At 39.9% G+C, this 16712-nt stretch overlaps 1 protein-coding gene across 1 annotated transcript in view; it reads left to right on the forward strand.

The window, feature by feature from the left end:
- DENND1A (DENN/MADD domain containing 1A) overlaps positions 1–16712 on the forward strand; it is a 497552-nt gene that overhangs the window by 122601 nt on the left and 358239 nt on the right. The window contains exon 3 of the mRNA XM_011931409.1: positions 1112–1231. Within this exon, the coding sequence (XP_011786799.1) occupies positions 1112–1231 (120 nt within the window). The remainder of the gene's footprint in view (positions 1–1111; positions 1232–16712) is intronic.

A 16712-nucleotide genomic window follows, 5' to 3' on the forward strand; every position in this document is an offset into this window, starting at 1 on the left:
GCGCCTGTAGTCTCAGCTACTCAGGAGGCTGAGGCAGGAGAACTGTGTGAACCCGGGAGGCGGAGGTTGCAGTGAGCCAAGATCATACCACTGCACTCCAGCCTGGCAACAGAGCGAGACTCTGTCTCAAAACAAAACAGAGTTTCTGTAATCTGATTAGTATTATGTTTTTAAACTTTTTAAAAATAGATGTTTGAATGTTGCGCTTATGTGTGGTTTTAAAATTTTTGTATTGATACATTTTTAGCTTTTTTCCTTAAATGTCTTTCTTTAAAATGTTGTTTCCATTTCTTAGAAAGCACCATGCAATGCTAGACATTTTGGTTATTTCTGTCCTCTAAAATAGGAAATATGTTTCTCATAAATTCAGAAATTATGAAAGATATAGGAATTTAGGAAGTATCACCTAAGCATGCCCTCTTTTCTTTCCAGTTTGAATTTCAGCTCCTACCCTTTGTAGCTGTGTGAATGTGATTCAGTTACCACCTATTCTGGTCCTTAGTTTCCTTTTCTGTAAAATGGGAACATCCTCTAAATTTTGTGGTTGTCATGAGAGTCAGGGAGATGGTCTACGCATATATGATGTCTAACTTTGTGGCTGGCACATGGTAACATTTACCTTCTGCTCTGGCAAGCACTCTTATTAGCTGAACTAGGGAAGTTCTCAGGTGAGGATTGTTAGCAGCAAGCTGGTAGAGTGGCCTGTGGAATCAGAGCGAGGGTTAAAATCCAGCCTTTTGCCACTGATCAGCTGACCTTAGGCAATGCCTCTCTAGACTATTTCTTCATCAGCAAAATGAGGTTAACAGAGGGTACCTTTTGGGATTGATGCACTGACTAACAGAGCTGCCTCGGAGACTGAACTCAATGAGGAGAAGGTATGATAGCTCTGATTATCTGATTTCTGAGGTGGTCACTAGAATGGGGTGCCAACTGTCTTTTTTTTTTTTTTTTTTAAACTAGCTTACAGTCTGTTCCCTTGAAGTGTGTAAATTTTAAGAGTTCCACTGAGAGAGGAAATGTTATAAGTTCAACGACTCATTGTGATTAGATACTTTATCAAGAAACTTAATGCACATTCATTTTCCCCTTTGTTCTGCCTTTGCTGCAGTCTCACAGTTAGTCAAGTTGGCCAGAACTTCACGTTCGTGCTCACTGACATTGACAGCAAACAGAGATTCGGGTTCTGCCGCTTATCTTCAGGAGCGAAGAGCTGCTTCTGTATCTTAAGGTAAGGGAGAAGGCTTGGGCTGTTGGCTCATTCTCTGAAGCAATGTCAGCTTCTGCGTTACTCTTCCGTAATTAAATCTTCCAGCTGTTCATTTCATTTTCCTATCTGTTTCCCACAAGTCACTGCATATGGGGAGAAGGACTTCACAATGTTGTTCTTGCACTGTAAGTTCTGCAGATAATTGTATTTATTTATTTGTATCACATCTCTTGGGTGGGAAAGGGGACCATCTCTTCTGAGTAGTTTGTAGAAGCCAGAAAGTCAGTGTGGCTTCAGTGCCTTCTGCTGTTATCTGGAGCTGTCAGAAATTAGCCTGTTAGACTTTCTCTTGGACATTTTGTGTATGTAAGATTATTAATAAAGTATGTGTCTGTAGCTCAGGACATCTTGCAGACACAGACTGTGTCCGCCTTAAAGTAACACCCTTGCCCCCTTTGGGTCAGTGAATGAAGAACTGTGTCCCATTTTGGCTACCTCTGTAGAGATTTGAAAAAAGTGCAGAATCGTGTAAGGAGACTTCTTCAGGTCTTCTAAAAGCCCCTCATACGCCAGAGCCACACTTACTTAAGGCTCTGTTTCCTTCTGCCAGAGGGGTAAGCCGTGCTCTGGGGTGGGAGGATGTGTGGAAATCCGATTTTGGAGCTGCTGGCTCTGTGGACTCCTGCTGGGCGCCTCCTGAGGGGGAAGTAAAGGCATCCCCCATGCTCCCCTCTCCATCTGCCTCGGTTAAGTAGGTGTCAGAGGGGCCTGCCTCCTGTCTCTCTCTGCTCGTGTGGAGCAGTCAGGGCACGGCAGCAGGAGGTGCCCATGACAAAACCCGGGCCCCCAGGCTTGAGGTGGGCCTGGGCCTGGGGATAAAAGGCCAGACCCTCTATGGATTCCAGAAAGGGTAGCTCTCTGCAGCACTAGTCCTGTGCACTTTCTTCTTCTCATCAAGAAAAGACTGCCCCACCGACCCCTGTCCCCCAAACCCACATACTCTCACACCATAGGGGAGGAGGGGCTGACTTTGGAAGTTCCCATGCTCACTAACTGTCAATCTGGACTGCTATACATTTGCATTTCTCTACACAAATCTTAGTATCATTAGTGCTTTTAATCAGTGAAGTCGACTCTCTTCTGCACCAAGCATAGCATTTGTAACCTGGGCACGAGAGGATGACTGCTGGAGAGGCTTTAGCAAGGAGGCTGCTTTGGGAGATTCTGTGTGTTCTGTTGTTCTCAAGCACCCCTCAGTAGTCCAGGCCCAAGAATTACCTGCCCAGAGTGTTAGACTTTGATGTAAATGATTATTTACTTTTGGATTTAACAGTGTGATCTTTTTCTTTTTAAAGAACAATTTCTCTTTCAGTTTTGTCTGTTCTGTCTGTTATATTTCAGCCCTGGCCAGGCCACTGCATATTTATACAGTTGGCCCTTGAACAATGTGGGTTTAAGGGTACTGGTACCCCCACACAGTTGAAAGTCCACTTGACTCCTCAAAAACTCAACTATGGCCAGGTGTGGTGGCTCACGCCTGTAATCCCAGCACTTTGGGAGGCCAAGGTGGGTGGATCACCTGTTGTCAAGAGTTTGAGACCAGGCTTAGCAACATGGAGAAACCCGTCTCTAACTAAAAATACAAAAATTAACTGGGCGTGGTGGTGTGGCATGCCTGTAATCCCAGCTACTTGGGAGGCTGAGGCAGGAGAATTGCTTGAACCCAGGAGGTGGAGGTTGAGGCAAGATTGTGCCACTGTACTCCAGCCTGGGCGACAAGAGCGAAACCCCATCTCAAAAACAAAACAAAGCAAAACAAAACCCCACAAAAACTTAACTACTAATCCATAGCCTACTGTTTGCTAGAAGCCTTACCTGTAACATAAACAGTTGACTAACACATATTTGTATGTTGCATATATTATATTTTATATAAATTACTGTATTCTTACAATAGTTAAGGAAGGGAAAAGTTATTAAGAAAATCATAAGGAAGAGAAAATATATGTGCTGTTCATTAAGTGGAAGTGGATCATCCTAAAGGCCTTCATCCTCATCATCTTCATGCTGAGAAAGAAGAGGAGGAGTTGGTCTGCTGTCTCAGGCGTAGCAGAGGTGGAAGACGTGAAAGGGAGGCAGGAGAGGAAGGTGTGACTTTTACTTTTAAAAAATCCACATATTGGCCAGACACGTGGGCTCACTCCTGTAATCCTAGCAGTTTGGGAGGCTGAGGCAGGCAGATCACCTGAGGTCAGGAGTTCAAGACCAGCCTGGCCAACATGGTGAAACCCCATCTCTACTAAAAAAAAAAAAAAAAAAAAAAAAAAACAAAAATTAGCGGAAGTGGAGTGGTGGGGGCGGTGCCTGTAATCCCAACTATTTGGGAGGCTGAAGCGCGAGAATCGCTTGAACCCAGGAGGTGGAGGTTGCAGCGAGCCGAGATCATGCCACTTCATTCTACCCTGGCCTACAGAGCGAGACTCTGTCTCAAAAAAAAAAAAAAAAAAAAAAAAAATCTGTGTATAACTGGACCTGAGCAGCTCAAGCCTGCCTTGTCCAAGGTCAACTATGTATTCGTTTGGAGGTGGTGAGGCTTAAACTGAGTTCTCAGAGTTTTGCAAAAAGGTTTTCCCCCATAGTATGTTTGTTTGGGTTACAATGTTTCTTTCCAAGCTGTGTGTGTGTATGTGTCTGTATACTCTAAACTGGCACTATCACTCAGCAAATCTTGATGATAGAAAAGTATTTATTTAAAAATTTACACTTAAATTTGCTTGTCTCTGATTCTGATGTGTGTGACTCTGTGTGCCTATACAGGTAGGATCATGGATTTCATATTTGTGAGAAGCCAGTTGAATAGTCTTCGTGCTGTCATCCTTTAGAATGAAAAACAGCAGCAATTGATGTGTTTTTTAAATCTGTTATAATAGGTTAGAACTATGGAGAAAAATTTGGTGGATTAATTCATTCATTTGTGTGTCAGTTCTTAATTGAATGCCTACTATTAGCTAGTCCCTGTCCTTGAGGAGTTCCCAGACTAGCTGGGGAGATGGATGATCACAATATAGCGTGCTGTATCTAATACACAGAATGATCCCAAGGCATAGTGTCTTCTTACTGTTGCTTTTCTAGTGCCAGAGGATAGTGACTGTGGCTAAAAATACAAGAGTCCTAGATGAATTCTGGAACATGAACTTTATGAGTATTTAATATGAGGGCAGAGAAGCTATCTTTTCCAGCTTGTGTGGAAATAAAGAGCACACCCACTGATACTTTCCCTGTGTTGGGTTTGGGAACATTGCTAAGCTGAGTCTAGCATGTAAATGGAAGAGTTTACTGTTAAAACTGGATGACTGGTTGGCGGTATATCCATTGGGGAGTGGAGAAGTCTGCCAAGAGAATGAGGGCTCAGTTTGGGTCTAGGTTACATTGTTGCATTGCCCTCTTCTGCTGCTCAGTCTCCTTGCTTTTTTTAGATACTTTCTCTTTAGTTAACCTGTGCCTTGAGGTCCAGTCACCCTTCACAGTGTGCCCAGCGCTATGGCTCAAGTCTACTCATAAACCACCTCTACTTTTGCTTTCTATTTCTTCTCTTAAGGAATGTAGCTCTCAGTTATGGCATCTGTGCACACGTAGCCCCTGTGGTTCCAGGGTTTAGCTTCACTTCCTCCTTGCCTGATCTCCCAAACTGCTGTACTTCCTGGCCCATATGAACTACTTAGTCTCTACTTTCACATGTTTACCCATCCTCCCAGACTCAGCCTAGGCACTTCAACAGAGTAGTCTTCCCCATGTAGAGGTAATCATTTCCTCTCTGGAATACCCAGTGTGCTTTGCATTCTTCAGTTACACACTCATAACCTTGGTCCTCCTTTGTTTTCCTCCTATTGGAAGGTCAACTCTTTAGGGGTAAAGGCTGGATCTTAATTAACTATGCATTTAGTGTAGTGCTTAACCAAGATATTGTGTGCATTGTGATCAGAGAAGGGGAAATGCATCAAGAATGGGAGGGCAGGGCACCAAAGACTTTGAATGAGAGGACAAGTGTCATGAGACATAAATTCAGAGAGGAAATATGAAATAGTTGTTGGAAGAAGTGTGGTTCACATTACCAAACTCATTTCATGCTAGTTATAAGAGATGCACCTTTTAATCTCACAATGGAGGTTCAATATTGAGTGATAGGCATTTTGTCCATGAAAGGTTAAGCCATCTGTATTTTAAAATTTAAACTTAATTTCACAATGAAAGGTTTTTAGACACCCTTTATGCAACATAACCTACTTATTAAGTTCCTTTTTATTTTCTGTTCCTCCCCACTAGGGCATGAGCTCCATGAAGGCTGGGAATTTTTATGTTTTTTTCTCCCCCATAAATACATTCAAAGTTTATTGAAGAATATTCTGGCTCATAGCTGACACTCCCAGCTAGTCTGGGAACTCCTCAAGGACAAGGACTTAGCTAGTACTTGTTTTATGAAGGAATGAATGGGGAAATAAGCCCATGTTTATTAAAAAACATTAAAAACATTGGTTTGAACTCGTTACACCAGCTAACCTTGGCAGAAACCTAGTCGTACCAAACAAGTCCCATTAACACAAATGCCACTATAAATCAAATGCATTATTTCCTCCCATAGTTGACTAGTTCCTGTCACTGAAGAATTTTACTCCTCCTTGAGATTTGCCACATTATTTAATGAGTTCCTGGATGGGAGTTGATACTAAATTAAAAACACCAGCTAGGAGAACAGTCATTATGGATTAGTTACTCTCCATCATAAACACAGGGATATGAGAGCATTTCAGCATTTTCAGATTGCACCATCTAAGTCTGATGCAATATATGCATTTATCTCTGAAATCTTTCAATATTATAAAACAAAATGACCTAGAATTGAAATTTTGTTATGACATTTGATATTTGATTTGCCCCAATGGCACATACTCCATCAAGGCCAAAACTGTAGTGAAAGATGCTGTTTCTAGCCAACTTCTGGTTCTGGATCAACAGAAGGAACACAAGAGTTCAAAGCTTTAAATCTGTGTTTGAGGGTTATGGGGAGATATGTCATACAATAATTAAATACCTTTTGTCTTTTATAAAGGAACTACACAAATATTTGCCCTACAGTTTTCTCCTCCTTCCATCAGGATCTTATTGAAGCTCTTAAGAAAGCTGTAACTGTCCTTACACCCAAATAAAACTCTATTTTTATTATACATTTTGGGAAGAAAAAACTTTTTTCCTCAAGATGCTGTCTAAATTTTTTTAGTTTAACTTTTTAAATTTTTATTCAATTAAAAAGTATCTGAGTACCTAATATATACCCAGAATGGGCAATACATAACACTTGGTCTCTGGCCTTCACTTATCTCAAGGCCACTTAACATAAACACAGAGATCTAGCCCCAGGTCTCCATTTGCAAACTCTTCAGATACCGCACTCATCCAAGATTTTGATGAGCTGAACTTTCTGAACTTGGTAGTACAAAATGAAAAAAAAAAAAAAAGTAAGTACTTCTTGTCATTTACCAAATGTAAAATCTAGTATGTTTCTAGGTACACTATTCAGAGACCACCTCTGATTTTGATATCCACCTCCCACTGCACTTCTGCTACCCTCACTCTTTTAGGAACTGCTCAATCTTTGGGATGGGAAAATGTAAACAAATAATTAAAATATAATGTGATCAGTGTTGTTTTAAGAAAATATATTTATGTGTAAGGTTCTTCAGAGTCACAGATTAGACAGTGCCCATCTCTAACTTGAGAATAAGAGAAAGTGTTACTGATGGGTTCCAGTTAAACTGAGTCTTGCAGAATGAGTGGGGGCTTGCCTGGAGGAAGATGGGAGAACAGCTCTCTAGGCAGTGAGAACTGATACGCAAAGGCCCCAAGAAATGAAAGGTATAGGAAGATGAAAGGATGCTGAGAATGCAATGAGAGAGAGCAATAGCAAGAGATGATACCATGGAAGTCTGGGCCCCAATTGTGAGGGGTGTGCTCAAGATTTTCGATTTATCTGGTAGCAAATGGAATGCTGTCAGTTGGTTTCGGGTAGACATTAGAGATGCTGATGTTTGTAGACCAATGCGAAAGTGATTTTTTTGAATGTGAAATGTGCTTGGGTTTTTCTGGTTATTGTTTGAGGGGATGTTGCATGTCACTTTGGAGGTAGCACACGGATTTAGACTGGATTTTTCAAACCTCAACTGCAGGGGTTTTGTTTTGTTTTCTTTTAAAAACAAGGATAGTGATCATCCTTCCTTCCATGCTACTTGGCATATGGACTTGAGTCTAAACCTGAGTGTTATTCAGGGAGAACCCTCTTGCTTCTGGGGCACTTTCTGATCTCATGACTGGAATGACCATTGCATCCATTCTTAGCTGTGTTACATTCATTTTCACTCGAAACACAGAAAAGCTCCATTTCCACGGAACAAAAAAGAAGCTAGAAGTAATAAAGGAGTCTGGTTTTAAGAACTTTGGCTTCCCTTGCTGACTGTTCCAGTGTTTTTAAGCAACACATACAGTTCAGGAATAAAATCAAAGGACTCTGTTTCCTCAGGCAGGTGCGATGGCAGAAGCCCTTTTGGATGGTGTGTTAGCTGCTTTAGTTTAAAATAAGTGTTTGAGAGGTGGGGGAGGGAGTCAGGGAGGAAGGCTGTGGGGACAGCTCCCAGATTTTTACCTTGAAAGCAGGTGCTGCTGAAATATTCCAGAAACAGATGGAATCTCCTATTCTTGTTTTAAGCTATTTATGGTTGTCTCGCCTGAGGGTACCCTGCTATACAAAAATGCACAGCCTGATGTTTGAGGGCAGTTGGGCATCAAAGCCAGGGCCCCTCTGGGAGAAATCAGCCTTTCTTCGCAGTGCCTTAAATGCCATTCTGGAAACCTGGGTCTTTCATACCGTTTAACAGAGGACTTTCCTTTGCCTTTTGAGTGTTTCTGTCTCTCTGGAACGGTTTGATTTCTTTTTAATTCTTCTCCTTAAAAGTAAGCTGGGTACTGTGTTATTCTTGTTATTCTCTGGATGGTCAGTTGGCAGAAGGCCCCACTGCTAAGGCAGATTGATAATTTCACTGATTGTGGGTCTCAGAACATGGCTTCTGTCAGAAGCTGAACATAGAGGATGGGCCAGGGAGGCTGCTCTTTCCTAGGCCCAGAGCCCTTCTGAGTTCCTCAGTATTTTGAAAGGCTTGTGTGGGTGCAGGGCACAAGGTGCTCTTCAGAACATCACTTTGTGGGAGGTTATAACTGTTTTCTCTGAATTAAAAAAATGAAGTGGTTGGGGAATGTTACGTGTTTTATTGCCATACGGATGCCTTCATACTTAGAAACATATATAATCCTCTGGGGAGCCACAGCTCAACAATAGTAACAAGCTGTACAGTTTAAAGAAAATCACCTTTGAAGAGAAGAAAGAGAAATAGCTGAAACTGCCCTTGCACTCCCAGCGGCCTGCTGTTGGAGGTTGATTTGAGGACTGGGAAGCTGCACAGTTGGAAGGATAGGTGTGTCTTCTGCAGTGGCCATGGGGGCTGGAACCAGCAGCCAGCCTCAGGCTGTCCACTGCGGGAGGAAGCTCCCTTTCTCCTCCTGATCCTTTTCAGAGGACACCATCCTGGCACAGCCTTCCCTCAAGCAACCTGACCCTAGGGTTGTAGGGTATTTGAAACTCCAAGACTTTGGCTAAAAGAGATTTTTTATTTTTGAGATGGGATGAGTTGTAAACCTTACAAGAGATGTGATATTTTCTCACTCTGTTTTGGAAACAGAACACTTCCTTGTCATAATGCTCATGAAGCTTAGTACAGGGCAGGAAGTGAAACCACCTCAAGAACTCCAGGAGTGTAGTTCTGCCTTGTTTTTTGCTCCCCACCCACCCCGCATTCTTCAATCATTTTGCTACCTCTAGCGACTACTGGTGATTATATCATTTTCATTTATTTTTATAGCAATCTTATGAAATTATCTCCATTGTAGAGATAAAGGGGTTGAGGCTGAGAGAGATGCAGTGACTTGCCCAAGATCTCGAGGAGAAAGTTAAGGAATCTGGTTTGGAAGCTAAAATCCAACCCAAAATTTATACTCTCAACTGAAAATTCTGTCTTCCTGCCACCAAAGCAACTTTTACTGCGTTCAAAAGGTTATTCATCCTCTCTTTCTATATGTATATATTTAGCTTAAAAAGACATAATGGGTAGCTTGCCCTTGCAGAATGAGCTCAGAGGTGAGCTTAAAGAGCTTTCAGAAGTAATGTACTACAGTTCACCCTCATCTTATAAATAATGAAAATGAAACATGAATAAGACAGAAAGATTTTTGTTCCAAGCTCTTTGGCTGGTGAATGACAAGTCTTCTGACCTCCAACCCAGGGTTTTGCCCGTGTTATGGCAATGATTCTTCCAACTCAGGAGAATGAGCCCAAGGCCAGCTGGAACTAATGTTTCTTCAAGACTCAGTAGCCCCTGATTAGTGTTAAAGAGTCACATTCCCATTTGGTTAGCATCATTATGACCAATGTGAATAATCCAACTATGTGATTATAGAGTGAACAAGATGATCAGTTCTGTTTAAATCCAATGCAAGGTATGTTTGAATGGAAAACCAGTGAAATAGAGCCTGTCTTTTGAAAGAATCTCAGAATTCCACATGAGGGACCCTTTTTGGGAGATGAAAAAGCATTCTACAGGAGAGGCTTCTTGGTGCTTTTTGATTGAGTTTGAGTGTCAACAATTTTTCTTGGACCTCCCTGCAAGCCAGCCACTTTCCTTCAATAGCAATAAGCAGAAGGCATTTATCTGAGCCTGATCTTTGCTTTTCACTGGGTGGGAGGTGGAAAAGAAAATGACTCAAAATACACCTCACATCTAAAATTGCCCTTTGCTTCCAAGCTACACTCTTAAGAGCAAGATAGACTCCTGAATACAGGAGTCTGAATTTAAGTTGTCTGGCCCTCTCAGGGATCAGTTTTAGAAGCAGTAGGAAGCCTAATATCTCTCCATCATGGAGAGGCCCCGAGAGACTGCAATAATAGTGTACTTCTTTACAGAAAAATCATGGTGCCATGATAGAAGTTTGAAGACCCCACAATTCCAGCAATCAATTATGAGCCACTTATTTTTAGGATGTTATTTTTAAGATTATAAAGATATACTTTCTCATTAGAGAAATTTGGAAAACTGCAGAAAAGAAAAGAAATTTATCATCCCGGCATGCTGATAATGACTAAGGGTGTTTCCTTCCCTAAACTGGGATGATGCTGTAGGTATAATTCTGTATCTAGCTTTTTCACTTATTAAATTGTAAGCATCTTTACATATCATTAAATATTCTTTCCTGAGAATGTTTTTAACTACATAATTTATTTGTGTGAGATTGATTTATAATACAAGGAAAGAAGCTCTTAGTAATCTGAAAGAATATTTCTTGCTAAGGCTTATCATAATTCTTTTTAAAAATGCATTTGCTGTACTGTCGTCATTCAGCTAACTACTTGGTATTTTGTTAAGAAACACTCAACTATTTTTTTATCTTCACATGTGAGCTATTACCTGATTCCTGACAATGAAGAATAGTTATTAGCTTCTGAAGCAATGAACAGAAGAGTATAAAAATAGTATCAAAAGTCTTGGTTAAAATCAAGTGGCAAATAACGTGTTGAGTTTATGTTTCCATATTTTATTTTGTATATTTACATCTTCAGAGTAAGTAATATTTATTAGCATGAGTTGTAAAATGCAAGTTGTAACATTAAGGGAACACTTTTAAAATTAGATAGCAATATAATTTTGAAATTAGAATATATTACATTCCAAGTGAAAGCAAATTACATGTATCTCAAAACTTTATATAAACTTATGGAAGTTTTAAATATTGTAGAGAAAATTAAATTCTATATATTGTAGTATGCAGTGGAAATTAAATAGGCTTTGATTTCCTGCTCATGGGACTTGAAACTACCAGTGATCTACGCAAAACCAAGGGCAATTGTTGTGCTTTAGCTCAATCCACAAGTGTTAAACTATCACATGGAGATTTTTAATCCCTTATCTATAATGGAAAGCAATATTTATTATGGAATTAATTCTGAGAGGTATCATTTATGGTTTCTAATCCATTCTACTTCAGATGCCTTTGAAGTGAAGTGGTGGGGTTTTGCATGTGGGGTTGATTGTCCCGTTGTTCATTTGCACAGTCTGGTATTTTCACTCGCTCTTGATGTGAATTATGCAGCAAATTCACCAAAATGCAGCAAAAAGGCTTGGCTTGAAAACTTTTACATTTTAAAAACCCGTTTTAAGAGTGTGGTAGAAGAAGTTGGGTGAAATTCAGTGTCCTGCAGTTTGTTGTCTAAGCTCCTTGTGATGACTGACTGATTTCTTTTTTATTTTAATATTTTAATTTTAAAATTCTGGTTCCATCAGAAAACAAGTTTTTAAGTGGTTGAAAAACAAAAACACACTGCAAACAAAAACAACCCCAAGCCAAAACAGACTCTAAAGAATGTATGTTTGCTAGTATACTGTTTTCTGCTGAGCTAGGATTTTTACTGTCACTTTTGTAAATTTAGTAATTTTGGATACCAATTTTGGAGAAACTTTAATTTGTGCTTTTTCTCTTTTATTAGTATATGAAAATTATACCCAATATTGATCATCCTTATTGAGTAAAGATAACTCTTGTCCTCTGACCCCTGAAAACAAAACTTGTATAAGTATCATTTCATTGTACTCTTTGTTAACATTCTCCAAAGATTGCAATTCTAGGTCTTTTTATTTGAAGGGATGGTTTAACTTTCAAGGACTCCCATGAACTTGTCCATTCCTCAGATTTAGTTTTCTCGAGTGTCCCTAACGTCCAAAATTCAAAATGCTCTAAAAGCTTTTTGAACACCAATATGATCCTCAAATTAAATGTTCATCAGAGCATTTTGGATTTCCAAATTAGCAGTGCTCAATATTCTGCAAATATTCCAAAATCCAAAAAAAATCTAAAATCTGAAACATTTCTGGTCCCAAATGTCCCAAATATTTTGGATAAGGGATATTCAAACTGTATTGTAATGGAACAAACATTGGTGCTATACTTTGATTTTTTTTCAATCTTCTTAAAAATTGGATTTATAATAAAAACATTTTAACTTGGCTGTCATTTGTTCTTTGTCTCAGTTATTTCAGTGGCAAATTGTGGATAATACTAATGCAGAATATTGTTCTAAAGATTAAATAAAACAGTAAATACTTGATAAAGTTCCCTGTATATTATATCCATCGTGTAAATGTTTGATCACAACCCTGTGCTTTTCCTTTTGTAAACTGTGAAATATAACCTGCAAACAGAAAAGGGCATCGAATGTACATATACACATTCACAGACACATAAGTAAACATAAATATACAGCAAATACCCATGTGATTACCATCGAAGTTAAGAAATTACTAGCACGCTGATATTCATTTTTTCACCTATGTATACATCCCTAAGTAGTGTAGTATAGCTTTATTTGGTTTTGAACTCTCTGAGTTGCCTTATACAATTTACAATTGTTATTTTCAGTATTCTTTTGCTTAACCTTTGAGATTCACCCATGCTGTTGCTTATAGTTGTAATCTGTTTTCTTTGCTATCTAGCGTTCTGTGTTGTGTGATGATATACCACAGCTGGTTTATGTAATTTTCATTTATTTTTATAGCAATCTTATGGAATTGTCTCCATTGTAGGGATAAAAGGGTTGAGTTCTTTATGCATGTAACTGTAGGTGGCCATTGGACTGTTTCTAGGATGTGACTTTTATGAACATTCTTGAACAGCTATACTGGTGCACATAGACTTAACTTCTGTGTACTGTATGTATCTAAGGAGTTGAATAGTTGTGTCATAGGACATGTATATTATTGACTTTATTGGGATAAATGCCAAATTGGGCAATTTTATTCTATTAAGCCCAATCAACTTTATTGGTATAATGCCAAATTGTTTCCTTACATGGTTTCACCATTTTCTGCTTCTGCAAGGTGTGGGTGAACATTCCGTGTGCCACACTGCTGCCACTTGCTCCTTGCTTTTTAAAGAAGACATGCCAACATACACTTCACTTTTTTCAAAGCCCATGAGATCTAGGTATTATTACCCTTATTTACTTCTCCAAACATTAATCTGGTCTCGTCATTTGCAGAGGTATTGCTAGAGAAGGAGACAGTCCCTGGAGTTGTGAGAGAAAATTGATCATTATCTGAAAGGTAAAATGAGTTACACGGTGGCATGACATAAGAGTGTGGTCTAGTGTCAGAGTAGGGGCTGCATTCCAGTCGTCTTGATTTGGAAATGAGCTTCTGGTTACTCCATTTACTCTGTCCAAGCCTTAATTTCCTCATATCTACTTTTTTGGTGAGGATTAGAGATAATATAAGTAGGCCAGGCACGGTGGCTCACGCCTGTAATCCCAGCACTTTGAGAGGCCGAGGCAGGTGGATCACCTGAGGTCGGGAATTCAAGACCTGCCTGGCCAACATGGTGAAACCCTGTCTCTCCTAAAAATACAAAAATTTGCGGGGCATGGTGGTGTGTGCCTGTAATCCCAGCTACTCGGGAAACTGAGACAGGAGAATTGCTTGAACCTAGGAGGCGGAGGTTGCAGTGAGCTGAGATTGCACCATTGCACTCCAGCCTGGGCAACAGGAGCAAGACTGTGTGTCCAAAAAAAAAAGAGCTAATATAAGTAAAGAACATTGGCAAGGTGGTCGTGGATATCTCACCACATCACGTAGTGTGGTAGATATTGAAAGGTAGACCAATTGTCATAGGTGAGAGGTATGTGGGCATGCATGTGACAAAGTGCACTTGAGCCTAGGTTATACCAGCTCGCAGATGACACTTGATAATGAGGTAGGCACTTACACACTGTTGGTCAGGTTGTAAAATGCTCCAGCATTCTTGGAAAACAATTGGCAATATATATTCAAAACCTTTAACATTTTCTCCATGTTGGGGAATCTGTTTTATGAAAAACTCAGAAATATAAGTACAGATATATGGACAATGACATTTAGCACATAGAGTGAAAAGTTAGAAACAATTTTAAGGCCTAGAAATAGAGGATAGTTAAATTTAATTAGATACCATGAAGCCATTAAAATTGGTTTTGGTGATGATTTGATTACATGGAAAATATCCAGTACTTAATGTTATAGAAGAAAAGCAAGACACAAATTTTTATATATGATATTATCTCCATTTTGTAAAAAATACATAGGAAAAAAATGACTTGGGTGATTGGATCCCAAAGTATTAATGAGAATAGTTAAGTAATGTTATCATGTTATCATGGGTGTTTTTAATTTTCTACTCTTTAATGAAGTAGTTATCCTTGCTGTTCCATCAAGCTCAATCCAAATATTCACTGCACGATAATTTGCATATTTTTAGTTTGGAAAAATTATAACCACCTTCATGTATCTATCTCCTGATTTCAAATATAGAATGCCACAAACGGCAGTACTTTAGCTACTAAGATAGTAACTGATACTCTAGTGTGTGTTTCCCCACCAAGTTTGTGAGATGGACTTGCGCTCTGAAATCAGACCTGTGTTCAAATTTTGATTCTACGCCTTACTAGATCTAAGGGCATAAACAAGTCATGTCACCTTTCTGAACATGTTTCCTTAACTGTAAAACAGAAAGTACATCGCATGATAGCTTTGAAGATTATGAAGAGATTTTTTTTAATTTAAATTTAAATTTTTTTATTTTTTTATTTTTTTATTTTTTATTATTTTTTGAGATGGAGTTTCACTTTTGTTTCCCAGGCTGGAACAACAATGGCATGGTCTCGGGTCACTGCAACCTCCACCTCCTGGGTTCAAGTGATTCTCCTGCCTCAGCCTCCTGAGTAGCTGGGCTTTACAGGCACCCGCGACCACGCTCAGCTAACTGGTCTCAAAACTCCTGACCGCAGGTGGACTGCCCTGGCCTCTCAAAGTGCTGGGATTACAGGAGTGAGCCACTGCGCCCGGCCTATTTTTTTATTTTATTTTATTTTACCTATCTGTCTGTCTGTCTGTCTATCTTTTGGGACTGAATCCCACTCCATCGCCCAGGCTGGAGTGCAGTGGCACGATCTCGGCTCACTGCAGCCTCTGCCTCCCGAGTTCAAGTGATTCTCCCACCTCAGCCTCCCAAGTGTCTGGGATTACAGGTGCACAACACCATACCCAGCTAATTTATTTTTAGTAGAGACGGGGTTTTGTCGTGTTGGCCAGGCTAGTCTTGAGCTCCTGACCTCAAGTGGTCTGCCTGTCTCGACCTCCCAAAGTGCTGGGATTACAGGTGCGAACCACCATGCCTCGCTCAGGAGAGATTTTTTTTAATGGACATACCATGCACGGTGCATAACCCATCTTTGGTATTCAGTCCAAGGCAGTAATTCCCATGTTGTCTGTCAAGACTTAAAAATATCATTAGTTATACACTGCACCATTGATGTAAAAATATTTTTTCAGGGGGAGAAATGACTGTGTTAAATTTTTAGTTTGTTCCCAAAATGCATTTTGATTTCAGAAATGTTAAAGGAGTTCCTCTTAATTGAGAAATGTTAGTATTAATTTCAAAGTGGGATATTTAATATCCGTCCTATGCATTATCACCATTCTCTATTCACCTAGTTGACCTTTTAATTTTCTCAGAAATTTTTATCTTATTTCTGTAAAATGACTAGGAACTTATTCCCAGTGCGTGCCTCAAACCTGCTTTTTATGGCCTCAGGATCTCTGTCATAACCCGTTTTATGCTTTCACAAACTGAGCCCCTGGGGAGCTGTCTGCACTTTTCAGTATGATCCAGCTGAATTCCTTCCCTTCCCCACTCAAGCCCTTTGATTTGCCAGGTTTTTGTTCATCTACCCTAAGGATGAACTGAGATTGCTGAGCACGGCCTCTCTTGTGGTGCAAAGTGAGAATTGTTTTTAATTGAGCAGAAACATGTGGAAGGATCAGGAATATCTCAAGGGATTACAGAAAAATTCCAAATTTGTACTACTTACAGCTTGTGTTTAGAACAGGGTCTGCTGGGAATAAATGTTAGTTAGTGTGGCCTGTGACCTTAAAAACTGTTGACATGGACTTCAGCCAGAAACTAGCCACAGACCTCCTTTGTTAAACTCATTCATAGCTCCTTGAAAACTCTAGTCAGTGAAAGTTGCCAGCTCCAATCTAAGCATAGCCTTTTTTTTTTTTTTTCCCATGCTTTGGAAACAGAGGACGCCCCTTAACCAGCAGGCCTTCTTTAATAGGACTACATGGCCTAAACGCAATTGGAATTGACAACTTCCTGGCTTGGGTTTGCCAACTGGCAGAGCTGTGAGGCCGAGGGGACAAACAGCGTTGGGGCGCTATGCACTTGTGTTTATGTATGTGCAGAGGAGACTGAACTCTAGAGCATGGTGATACCCTTCACTCTGAGAGCAACGCTCTGGCCTGAATTGGACACGTCTTTC

This window comes from Colobus angolensis, unplaced genomic scaffold (assembly GCF_000951035.1).
Source record: "Colobus angolensis palliatus isolate OR3802 unplaced genomic scaffold, Cang.pa_1.0 Scaffold9, whole genome shotgun sequence".
Lineage (NCBI taxonomy): Eukaryota > Metazoa > Chordata > Mammalia > Primates > Cercopithecidae > Colobus > Colobus angolensis.